The sequence below is a fragment of the Camelus ferus genome, chromosome 5, assembly GCF_009834535.1.
Source record: "Camelus ferus isolate YT-003-E chromosome 5, BCGSAC_Cfer_1.0, whole genome shotgun sequence".
Lineage (NCBI taxonomy): Eukaryota > Metazoa > Chordata > Mammalia > Artiodactyla > Camelidae > Camelus > Camelus ferus.
In genome coordinates, this window is record NC_045700.1 from 48,677,343 (window position 1) to 48,690,637 (window position 13,295).

The 13,295-nt window shown below is 36.4% G+C and overlaps 1 protein-coding gene across 6 annotated transcripts in view; it reads right to left on the reverse strand.

The window, feature by feature from the left end:
- LNPK (lunapark, ER junction formation factor) overlaps nucleotides 1–8,917 on the reverse strand; it is a 68,279-nt gene extending 59,362 nt beyond the window's left edge. For 4 of the 6 annotated variants that reach the window (XR_004319952.1, XR_004319951.1, XM_032479729.1 and 1 more), the window contains exons 1-4: nucleotides 8,765–8,917; nucleotides 3,301–3,389; nucleotides 1,700–1,741; nucleotides 516–703 (exon numbers count right to left, since the gene is read on the reverse strand). Coding sequence is in view for 4 of the 6 variants with exons in the window: in XM_032479729.1 (XP_032335620.1) it covers nucleotides 516–703; nucleotides 1,700–1,741; nucleotides 3,301–3,327 (257 nt within the window). In the remaining 2 variants the exon portion in view is untranslated. The remainder of the gene's footprint in view (nucleotides 1–515; nucleotides 704–1,699; nucleotides 1,742–3,300; nucleotides 3,390–8,764) is intronic. The other 2 variants (XM_032479728.1, XM_032479727.1) reach the window with 1 other exon arrangement.
- Between the last annotated feature and the right edge of the window lie 4,378 nt (nucleotides 8,918–13,295).

Here is a 13,295-nt window from a genome sequence, read left to right on the forward strand (position 1 = left end):
AGATTTTTTTATTCAACTGCCTCCCAAAACTCTCAATCATAACCTTCTGTAAAGTGCTATACTATAAAATATTTCTATAATAAAGGTGAATTGCTTTATAGTAGTTACTAAAAAGAGAAGTGAGGTAGGATGCATGGAATACATTCAGAATCATTGGGGCAGTTGTTCCTTTTGTTTTACAAGTCCTCCCTCACTTGCCACTACCCACATTTGAAATGCCCATTCCAAGCCCAATACCCCCAGGGAAGCACAACCATCTATCAGAGAATCACAAAAGATTACCATATAGAGCCATTATTACTAATGTCACTGCATCATATTCTTCAAGTTTGTTGGACTGTACATAAAGATTTAAAACAATTATTCTACTTTTTAAAAGACACAGTTTTCAAACTGCAAAAAAAAAAGCAAGTTTATTCAATCTATATTACTATTTCATAATAAAAAAAGAAACTGACTATATTAAAACTATCTGGTCAGACAAAGGAAAAGTCAATAAAAAATATTTTACTTACATCAATGGGAAAGCAAAAAATGGGAGTGTCATGGCAAGTCTTGCTGTAAATTCATCGGGAAGATACCATAAGTATACAATTAAACATGTAAACAGATAGAGAATTGAAGAATAGAGAATTAATCTTCCGACCCATAATTTTTGTAATCTCTGATTTTTTTCCCTAAATTCTTCCAATGCTTGAATTTCCTGTTAAGAGAAAGTTATTCTATATTATTAAATCTCAAATTCATAAATAAATTAAAATGTTAAAAAAATTTTAACATGATAGGTTACAGAGAAAGAACTCTTAAATATCAATCAAATATAATACCTTAATATTTTAAAACAGAACATAATGTGAAAAAGAAAACTAAAAATGAAGTTAAAAAATATGAAAAATGCCTATTATGATTTGACAAAATTTTAATGCAAAATTAAGATATTTTTAAGCTATCAAATTAGCAAAGAACAGAGGTATGAAATTGGTATCAATAAATAGTATTTGTTAATTCAAACAAGTAATAGTTCTCCCTGTCTAAGGTCTAAAAAATATCTGGCTATCAAAAAAGGAATTAATAAAAATTGAAACAGTGACCCCCTACTAGATTCTTTCAATCTATTCATCACTCTCAATGAGCATATCATTTTTTTTTATTTTTGACATTAAATAGGAAGAGGGTCTCACTGTTAAATTAGGTTTAGTTCTTTTCTTTCTTTTTTTTTGGGGGGGGGTAATGATGTTTGTTTGTTTGTTTGCCTATTATTTTTTCATTTAACAGAATTACTGGGGATCAAACTCAGAACCTTGTGCATGCTAAGCATGCACTCTACCACTGAGCAATACCCTCTCCCAAGTATACATTTTGTATAATGATAGAAACTATAAAAAGCTGTGACATTTGCAAACTGATACAAATAGTTGCAGACTATTCTATAATCTACCTTATCCTATCTGTAACATTGATTTATACCATGCTGTAGATCTAATTTCATTCTAACAGTAACTATTACTTGACACAGAGTTCTTAAGTCACTGACAGACTTTGGATCTTTTTTGAAATCATGTAACATTAAAGTTCTCAGACTTACTCTATATCACCTCTAAATTCCCATACAGATCTGGTCTACAAAATAATATACACTAAAACAATATTTATATAACACCTAAAATCAATTAATACACCGTAGAGCCAAAGAACATACCTTATCTATATTTTCCAGAACTTCTACAGTCGAAGGTTTTGTCTGTTATAGAAACATAAATAAGAGACAATATTAACACTTGCTATTGTAAATTTGGGAACACTCTGACTTATGAAATCATAAAAGAACATTTTAACCCAAAATTAAGTTTTTCAGTGTTGTCAAGCAATATGTATTCCTGTTTATTTACAAATGAGATTTAGATTTAATTAAAAATTATAATTATAAACAGAATCACATGAGATTAAAGAAATAAGATGTTCCTACTTTACTTATTTTTAGTCCTAGAAGTACTTCAACTCTGATAGCTCTATATTTACCATCCTTAACCCCAACATAATATACTTTTATTGAGAGAAACAATTTTTTCTCCAAGAAAAATTTTCTCAGATATGATTATTCAAAAGAATTCACATATTTAAAAATCCAAGACTAAAGATGGTCTGATTCAGTATTCATAAAAGTTCACTTAGGACTCTGGAGGTCAAAAATCAATAGGCTGCCTTCATTCTGAATTCCTAATGTACTTTTCTGAAGACCAGATTTTTAAAGGGTATCAAAGAATACTTCATTATAGCAGAGTTTGTTTGTCAGAGGTATTTTTTATATCACCTAGAATAAAAACCGGCCAAAATGGCTCACACAAAGCTTAAAAAAATAATTACCAATTATATATACTCAACAATCTAAGAGAGTAATGATTATTAAATCATTGTAGCTCCCACAGGTATTGTTACTATTAGGTTGAACCATGTGAGATTGCTGTTTACATAGTCAAAACTGTTAAAGACTGGCAATTTCACAGGGTTCAACCTAAAAAGAAAGACAAAGGAAGAACAGATATATCTGATTCTCCGGCAGAATTGTGATAAGGTTTTAGAGGGAAGTAAGGGGGCGAGTGTCAATATAAAACCAGTCCAAAACAAAGCAGTTCCAGCAATAATCCAAAAACTAAATTGTGTACCAAGTATTGCTAGAATCTATTATTACAGTAAAAATGAGTCAAAAAATAAGCATAGTTTGTCCTAGACTACATTATCTCCTCTTATATTAGAAAAGAGAATTTATCAATATATTTTATATATTATTGCTCTAAATTTGAGATATCTCCTCTAAAGACTTAGCCAGTAAAATCAAACTGTATTTTTAATTTTGTTTAACCTATTAATTCCTAAAAGTATATCCAGTGTGACTTCAGTAAATATCTGTGACAAACTTTAAGCAAAAAGATATAGCCCATAAAAATGTAAGTATTGTATGGAATACTTAATTACAAGTATCTTTCAAATAAGATTGAAATTTAGGCAGTATGAAGAGAAAACAAGATAATCACTTGTACACAAATGCATAGAGAAATAAAAATTCGTAAGTCAAAGTGAAGTAATTCTGTCAAACAGTGACATCAGACAACTATATAGTAAGTAGAACCATTAAAGTCCAAATAAAAAACTAATTCATAAGAGGAGTAAAAAACTTAAACAGAGTTAGGGATAATATCAAACTGCTACTCCAATCTACTCCACAAAGGAGACCTTTACAAATAGCTTTATGTGACACTTTTATATTAGACTACGAACTGGCTGTAAAGAAAAGTAACTTACCCTCCATCGAGAAAATAATCCACCCATTTTTTATTTGTAGAAACTGGGCACAACGATAAATACCATCAACTGTCCAAAGGAATTCACAGCTAGAAATAAAGCAAGTATTTTTAAAATTTAAGTTAAACATACAGCATACCCACTATAAAATTAAGATGCTGCAATATTGTCCAAAAATACCATAAAATATTCATTTCTTTGGACACCATTTATATAGAATTTTAATTCAGACAGTCGTAGGATACATTCCACCTTTTAAAAAAAATCCTTCTTCTAAGCCAGGACATATTTAAAAGTGAAAATAAAGCTGGAAAGGCTTTTTTAAGTGGCAAGGCATTTTAAAAGTGTATATTCAAAACAAATCGCAGTTTTCTTTTTCCTAAAGTAGGTCCCCTATGTTGTTCTTGTAAGAAAAGTTCTACTATACTACTTTCATTCTTCATTGTTAAATACAGTCATTTCTATCATTCCGCTGTCTCCTAATTCGAGTTATCTCAAATTAGGGGTGTTCTAAAATGTTTAGAATAACGTCATCTTACAAATGATAATAAAAAAGTGAACTGGATTTTGAGTAAGAAAACAAGGGTAATAAGACTACCTGGGACAGTAAGCATATCATTTAATGTTTCTGAGCCATAATTATCTTTTCTATAAATTACAGTTAATAAAACTACCACTTTTCACAGGATAGCCGTCATTATTACCATTTTACAGATAAGAAAATTAAGTGGGAAGAGGTTTAGTGATTTGAACAATAGCTCAGAAGAAACATTATCCAAAGCCACTCTTATCTTCAGACTTCTGTTCACTACCATTCAACACCCAAATAAACATTTCTCCCTGAAACTGTATCTAAGTCCCTCAAGTTAGTTGACTATGTCAGCTAGCTATATATCATATCCCCTTCTTTAGCTGTTTTTCTATGGCTCTCAAATGTATTAAATCTTACAGTACATATAAAAGTGTATCAGCAATATTATATCCTAAGTCAATTCACCAGTCAATAATTATATTTTATTTTTTTTAATTGAAATAGTGGAAGTATATTTTCAAACTTACATATTTTTACCAGGTTACAGTTATATACTACCAGTGTATAAAACTGCTTCGTTTCCACCCCAAAAAAGTTAGGCCATAATTCTTACATCTTTTAAGCCCATAAATGTAATGACAAAAATAATGCCAGTACCAAGTAAGTACTCTGCAATACTATTTATAGGTTGGAATTAACATAAGGCCTGCCTATCTTGGGCTTTCTTGGTTAGAGAAGTAACAAAAAGCCTAATTATGAAATATTTACACAGTGGCTTTTAGGAACAGAAATACCTATTATCTGTCCTGAAATTTTTGAAGTTTATAAATATAAATGTTATCAGGTACATTTAAGTTGCAATCTAAGTATTATTAATCGTTCAATAGTAACTGAGTATTCAAATGTCTAAAATGTGGTTATTGGAAATCCAAGAACTTTAATGAATAAAAGTATAAATCGCTGAGTCAAGACATTAAATAGATCTTGAAACCTTAAGATGCTAAAAATCACCAAGAAAGGTGACTGGGGAGGGGAGATTCAGATGAACCATTTAATTTCTGAATTTTCAAAGTATGTATCCCATGTACGTATGGTGTCTAGCACAGTGTTTCTGTACACAACTGACCTACACATTTTTGTTTCAAACAGTAATATGCCTTCAAGATAAATCTGTAGACATCACAAATTAGAATTTTTAATATTTGAAAGCAATGACAATGATAATATCATTTAAATACTTCGTAAGCACTTAATCTTCTAGCAGGCCCTAAAACAAATGCTTTACATGAATTTTATCATTTAGATACTACTATCACTCCATTTTACAAATGAGGAGACTGAGGCTATGGAAGTGAAGATATTTGCTAAGTTCCCAAAGATGTTAAGTAGTAGAGACAGACATAGTATTTAAGTTTTGACTTTCTAAAAAAGCAACAAGTTAGGAGTAGGGGATTAAGATGTACAAACTACAATGTATAAAACAGATAAGTTACAAGGATATATCAAATAGCACAGGGAATATAGCCAATATTTTATAACTATCAATGGAGTATAATCTTTAAAAATTGTGAATCACTACACTGTATACCTGAAATTTACATACTGTAAATCAACTATGGCTCGATTTAAAGAGGAAAAAAAAAAGCTCAAAATCAGAAATAAAATCTACTTCTATAGATTAGATTGGAATATTTATATATAAAATACATGAAAGCACCTTGGACATTATAAAATAGCTGGAAAACAGAGCTACTAAAGTGGGAAGTGAGTTACAAACACAAGAGACAGGGTTAGTACAGTGTATCATGCAGCCCAATTCCTTCATTTGATTAAATCTGAATGCTTAAATCTGCATGGAAAAGCAGCAAAATGATGTGCCAAAACCATGTAGCTCCAGCGAGGGGCAGAACTGGTACTAGAAGTCTGTTACCACTGCCTTTACTTGTTTACTACAAGCCACTTTTAAAATAAGTGCAATTATGAAATGTATGCATAATATTGCAATTAATACCAACTTTGACATCAATTATTTGCTTGGAGAATTGTTTTGGTGTTAATGAAACAAACCATATTTTACTCTTTAAGATCCCTGAAGCAGAGGATTGTGCTTCTAAATTTGTTCTCTAAAACAACATTATGGTAATAGTCATTAAATGCCATATTCATCCTTTCAGGTTCATAATCAAAGAGCCAATCAATCCTCATTGTTCCATCAATTTTTCTAACTTATTTGTTAAAGAAGCTTGATTTACCAAAATGCACATGTAAAGGTAGTACTTACCAACAGATACAAAAGCATAACAAAATTAAGTAAATCAACTATTTCTCTATAGCTTTTATTTCATACCTCTTCTATTTTCAAACACCTTTTCCCGCTTTGCCACCCAAACATCTTAACTCCAATTCCTGTAGCCCATTACTATGAAACCTTGGGCAAGTCAGTTACTTCACCTCTCAGTTACTCATTATCTTCATCTGCAGAAGAGTAATAGTTAAGAACCCTCTTAAATGTTGAAAAACTTAAATGACATAATGCATTCTAAAGTATTTACAACAGTGCCTGACACATGCTAATTTCTCAATATAAACTGTTTTTACTGCTGTGGTTGTTGCCATTTTCTAGCCCATCTCTGCTTCCTTTCAACACATAGAAAATACGCGGGAATAAAATAACTAGCATTTCTTTCTGAAGCATAAATCAATTTGCTTGCCCTTGAGTGGACAGATGGTTCAATCTCAAGTGGCCTGCTCCAAGAGACTCCATACACAAAGAGTCTCTCCACTCTGATATCAAAATGGGACCTGACATGACCTTAAGAACTGGGTGCATCTAATGTGTTTTTCAACAAATAATAAAGCTTGTCACATTATTTTAATGTCTTCTACTAACTGGTATTCACACTTAGGTGTAGGTGTCAGAATTTAAAGTCTTAGGATGTGTTATTCTTAAATTTTTAGCTTACTTGAAGAGATACTGAAATAATGGAATAAAAAAGGTCTGGATTCAAAATATGACTCAACCACATACTAGCTATGTGATTAAACCAAGCTATGTGGGGTAAACTAAACTCTCTAAGCCTCAGTTTCAGCATTTATAAAGTGGTGAAAACATCTACACTTCACAGAATTGTATGAATTAAATGAAATTCCATCTGTTGAGACAGTGCCCAACAAATGATAAATGCATAATGAATTGTACCTATTACTACTATCACTGGAAAACACATGAGCAAACTTCTCATATGGAACACACTTCTTTCTAACTTGTTTCATAATTTTAAAATTGAAAGTAAAATTAGTTTGTATTTTAACTGAAACTGTATGGTTCTCATTTTCTCCAGCAAAATACTCTGAAGACTCTTCCATTAAAATAATCCTGTAGGCCTTTAACAACAAGTTTATGTTTATCAAATTGCAAACTTAAGTAGGAACTATTCAGTCACCATGCACAGTACCTCTATAACACATTCTATTATTCAAGTTAAGATTAAAGGTGTTCCTTCTAGAACTCAAACTTTCAAAGGTCCTAACTGAAAAGATAACTCTGAAATATCCCAAACCAACACATTTATTGCTCAAAAATAAAATTACTGAAAAGAAGTATACCTCCAAAAGCACTTATACAGTGACTGAGTTCTGGTCTTCATGGTAAATCAGTTCATTCTGAACTAAATACTACCAAAAAATGACTATCTGATTAGAAAGATTTCTACAATAAATCATACCTGTTGTAAGCCATACAATTTCTTTCTTTTCTTATATTCTTTCAATCTAATAATATATAAACACTAAGTTTATTAACAGCATTGGGCTGATCCCAATATATGACAGAGAAACTCGAAATTCTAATTTTAAATGCCTCACCCATTTAAAAAAAAATGTGTTCAAAATCAACTTGGTCCTCCTAAAATGAAACTACAGGGGCTGCTGAGGACAAGATATTAACATTCCCTGACAGTTTGAACATATGCCTGAAACCAAGCTTACTCACATCCACACAAACCGCTGTTGAATTTTGTGTGGTGACAATTTTGTCAATGGTGACACCCAGGCCAAAGAGAAAGGAGAAAACAGTCGACACTAGGCACCACAAACCAGAAGCCTACTGGGAAAAGCGGAACATGGAAAATTCAGTGAGTCACAGATTTTACTTAGTACAGTAAGGACACCATGAACAAAACTGAGTTCACCAATCCCAAATCTCTCAATCTCCACACACAGCATTCAAGAATTAAAACTATGGATGTAGTGTAGGTTTGCTCTTCTTCTACTATACCTATGACACCCACGCAACCTCGCCCTTCCCTCTGCCCCCTACAGCGCCTACTGTCGCTCAAATAAGGACAACGGTCGTAGAGAGGCCTCTCTAAGTGACACGCAATCCACGCCCACACGCCTGGGCCGAGCAGCATGACACTGACAGTTTTCAGTCGCTTCCGATCTTTCCAACTCCTGGAGCCTCCGCACAACTCAGAAAAAGACGCCATGGGTAGTAAAACACACTCAAAGCGAAGGCTTAGCGTAGGACCTTCTGACCCATCGCTCGAACACGGAGGTGGGCCAAAGCCCCGATACTCGGCTCAACCCAATCACCCCCCGCCCTGAATCTCCCAGAAAAGGCTGGGGAGCCAGCTCCCCTTGGGGACAGAAAGGGGTCTCCAGCATTCCAGAGCCACCCCTTCCACTGAGCTGAGAAACCAAGAGGACCGGGCGGCGAGACTGGGTCAGTGCGCAGCCAGGCAGGAGTTCGACTAGCCGCCGCAGCCGCCGCCGCCGCCGCCGCCGCAGCCGCCGCCGCCGCCGCCGAGCTCGTAGGCCACTCGGCAAGGGGCGGAGGCGCCTGAGAGAGGAAAGCATATTTCCCAGGCAAAAGCTCGGCGCGCCAACCCCTCTGCCGAACCCTCCTAACGGCCCTCATTTTGAGCCATCTACCTTCAAGAAGCGGGCAAAGCCCGGCGCTGGCGTCCACCGCTGCCAGCTTCGGCCGCCACCGCGCAGACCGCCTCCGGTCCGGGCAGCAGCCGCCACTGACAGAGCGATGGGCCCGGCCAACTCCTTCCCATCAAACCCCGCGCTCCCGCCGCCGGCCAATCGGCGCCGCAGCCAGCGCGCGCCGCTCCCCGTCACGTGACCGTGACCCGGGGGCGGGCAGTGGAGGGGCGAGGCTGGCTTTTGGCCCCAGGGCGCCCGACCGTGCGGCTTCTGCAGCCAAATAAGGTGCTGGACGTCGCGTCTCAAAGGTGGACTGCCCTTTACTATGACTCTTAAGATACAGTTACTTCTTAACTCTTCCTCTGCCTCCTTCCCTTCTTTTAAAGCCTGTTCTGCCAAGGCTCACTGGCGAAAGGAAAACCCGAAATTGGCCCTGATGGTTCTAGACCGCCGCGAGAGAAGGGTGGAGTTGGGTCCTAAAAAGGAGTCCGCCTTGAAAAGTGCTGGATCAGCTGTAATCTAGCCGGCAGCAGAGCGAGTTAATACTACACAGCTCAGAAGAGCCCGGTTCCCAAACAAGCCAGTGGAGAAATTCAGCCTAGATTCCAGGAGGGCTTGAGGCTTTTGTGACTCTTAAACGTCAAAAAGGGTCATTTGATGACTGCATGCTTACCTCATCAATGTGTGATAAGCTTCAAATGCCCAGTGGTGTTGATTTAAAACCTCTGAATAACAACATAACATTATTTTTCTATGTTAAAACTCTGACCTCAAGAACATTCCCTTCACAAGTGCCAGTAGTGGGCCCACAAATAAACCACCCAGATTTGAAACATTGGCTAAAGAGAGTTAAATTTTCCCGATCAACTGGGAGTGACAAGTCTAAATAATAAATGGTACTTGAGCCACACAAGGTAACAAGGAGGTAGGTAGAGAAACTTCAGCAAAAGCTTTGTCATGTTTTACCTGAGTGCAAACATTTTTCTTAGGATTTTTCTATTTTATTCAGTTACGTACACATTTTAAAATAAAGTGCTTCCATCATCTTTAGAGAATAATCATTTTCATATGCTACACTTAAACTTTGACAACCGAACAGGTAAAATAAGAAGAAAGTGAGCATAGTATCTCGTTGGTAAGAATTTATTATACGGAAAGCTGTCAGATAATTCACGGAAGTTATGTGTCTTAACTGCTAAAATCTTTATTTACAGCTTTGTAAACTTGAAGAAGGGAAGGGAACCAGTTTTCCTGTGTACTCTGGGTCAGACACTTTACAAATCTAAGAGAAAATGAAAAGAAATATTTCGCCTGTTTTGGTATGGAAATTTAACCATTTTTATTTTTCATTCTTTGCTATTTCAAAGTTTTTTGTTTGTTTTGTTTTTTAAAAACCCTGTGCAGTTATACAAATACATCTTCTCGTAAGAACAAGGATGAAATATTTTCTACTTGCTAATGATTTGTTCTTTAGTTTTATTTGCGCTGTCAAGATCTACTGTAAAGGAGACAAAAACAGGTGGTGAGAAACAGAAAAGAGCTAGCTGGGTGCAAGAGATTCCAAAAATCTAATCCTGAGACAAAATCCCCTAGGTAATTGATCTTAAAGAGAAGAGATTTGACCTGGCAAGGGAAGAGAGAGAAGTATTGAATCATTAATTAACTCTTTTAATCCTTCCAAGAGCTTTTTAAGGTAAGTATCAGTTTTCAAATGAAGAAACTGAAAAGTAGAAAAATTACACATATACTGTTAAAGGTAATACTATACCACTGCCTTGTATATATCAAGTGGTAAGAGATTGTCAGGCATAGTGAGAGGAGACATTATTACAAGCAGAGAAATCAGCATGTATACTATGTAACTGGACTACAGGCTACAAGGGTCATTCCAGATACTTACTGAGAACAAGACTCTGTGTAAATAACTTGTTGTAGAGGCAAATGTTCAAAAGATTGAAAAATGATAAGGCAACAGCAGCCAGAGGGGATGGGAAAGCCAATGAAGGTGGTGCTTTAGCTGAATCCAAATATTAAAGAGTTACCCCTACTAATCCTAAAATTGTTCTGGGATAGATTCTAAGGAAGTAAAATCAAAAGAACAGAGAAGAGCAAGGAAACATTGTTCTAGGCAAAGGAATTCTAAAAGGTCTAATTCAATACATAATAAGCCACATTTATTTACAGAAATAAATGAAAGTTGCAAGAGATTGGTGCTATGAGAGCTTATATTAGGGACATTCACTGATCTGGTCAGAGAAGTTAGGTAAGGCATCCTTGAGGAAATTGCACTAGAATAGATCTGAAGGGTGAGGAAAAAAGAAGAAAAGAAAACAGAGGGAACATCATGTATAAAGGCCTTTTGTCAAGAGGGAACAGTGCAGGCCTGAGGGACTAAAAGGAGGCCATTGTGGCTAGAGCATAGTTTGCAGGGAGAGAGTGCTACAGTGTGAAGCCAGAGACCAGACTAAGCAGGGCCGTACTGAGAACCTTCACGTTTTTCTTGGGAGCAAAGTGGGGAAGGGATTTGACCTGATCAGATCTGTTTTGAAAAGATCATTCCAGCTACAGTGTGGGAACATGAACAGGGCCAGCCTTGGACCAATTAGGATTTATGGGTTGTGGTTAGTGTTGATAGTAGTTCAGATGGATTGGGATGAGAACAAGGAGATGGAGACAAGTCGGGTAAACGGAACACTTTAGGAAGTAAAATGGGAGGTCTCGGGAATGGAGTTAGGTACTGTGGAGTGGAATGAATGGGGATTGAAGGGAGAGGAAGGAGTCAGAAAGACAGAATTTCTGGCATGCCCAGTGAGTGGATAGCAATGCTCACTGAGGTGTGAGGAACACTGAAAGAGAGTCAGGTCTGGGGGAAGGTGATTTCAATTTGAACACGTTGAGTCTCAGATATTTTTGTGACTTCAAGGAGAGATGTCATGTAAACAGATCTACAGGTCTGCAGCACTGAGAGGTCTAGGCTGCAGAAAAAATATTTTACAATTTGTAGTATGTTCTTTTCCACAGGTACTTATTTTTATCAAAACGCAAATATTTTATTATAAATATATATATTGTTTTTAAGTACATTGCAGAAAAATGAAAGAAAAAGTGGAAATCTCTAGAGCAGTTTCCCAGAGTTACTTTTGAATCACCTGGGGCTTTCATTAAAAAAACAAATTTTCAGGCCTCTCCCCTAAAGATTCTGATTATACATGTCTGGTATGGGGCCCAGAAGTTTTGATTTTTAACCAGTGCCACTGTGATTCTTATCAGGGAGTTTCTCTGAGCAGTGGTACTCCAGTGTCGCAGGCCACTTGCATGAGAATTAGCTGAAGTGCTTATTAAATATAGACTGTTGGGCCCTACAGACTAAGATCTCTAGGAGTAGAAGGGATTGGAGGAATGGCGAAAGAGACAGTATGGTACCAGGTGGTCCAAGATTTCACTCTCCATCTTTGACAGAAATGTCCTAGGCTCTCCACTGCGCAGTTCAGGGGACGCTGGTGTCCTTTTTTGGATGATGCAAATGTAGGCAGCAGGAAGCCCCTGCAGGCTGCTGTGATAACAGCTTTCCTGGCTCCTAGCCCTGGCCTCCTGCCCTGTCCAGTGAAATGGTGCTCAGCCCACTCTGATGCTGCCTTTTCCCACCATTCCTGTTAAACCTCATCCTTCCCTTCCTGGCCCCCTAATCTTCTTCAGTGTTGTACTCCATATACTCCTCCCAGTTCAGGGGTTTCTTTTAGCTAATCTGGCCAGGGTTGGGAGGGAAATAGGTTCAAATGCTGTGTTTCCCTCTCTGCAAAGCTTTTTCTAATTTTCGAGAACCTACTTTGTAAGCGTTTTTATTATTAAAGACTGAATATTTGCTCTCTTTATAGTCTTGCTGTAACTGTTTCTCTGTGAGGCACTGTAGATATAGAGGAAGAGTCAGGAAATAATGGGGAAAAAAGAGAAGATTAGAATTATTTTTTATCATGGAAAATAATCACAAGCACACAGAAAAGTTCATTAAACAGAAGTGTACTGCTTAAAGACTATAACCCAAACACTGATGTAACTCCTGCTGGGTCAAACATTACCAACACCCGAAAAGGCCCCAAAGCACCCCTTCCTTTATAACCCTCAAGTACCTAGAGAAAACCACTATCACGATTATTAACATATTCACTTCCTTACTTTTCCTTACAGTTTTATTGCCTAATTACTCTTAAATAATAGCTTATGCTTGTTTTTAATTCTATGTAAATGGAATCATAGAGTAAGTTTTTTTCACATCTTGAATCTTTTAAATCAAAGTTATCTTTAAGATTCATCCATGTGAATGTGCCTGTAATTTATTCATTGTCAGTGTTGTAGGTTACGATATTGCATGGATATACCATAAATTATCTATTCTACTATTGATGGACATACAGGCTTTTCCAGCTTTGGGCTAATTATAAACAGTGCTGTTGTGAATGTGTGTGTGTGTGTGTGTGTGCGTGCGTGCACATCCTGGAGCACATAAATACAAATTTCTTTAGAGTCTTTACCT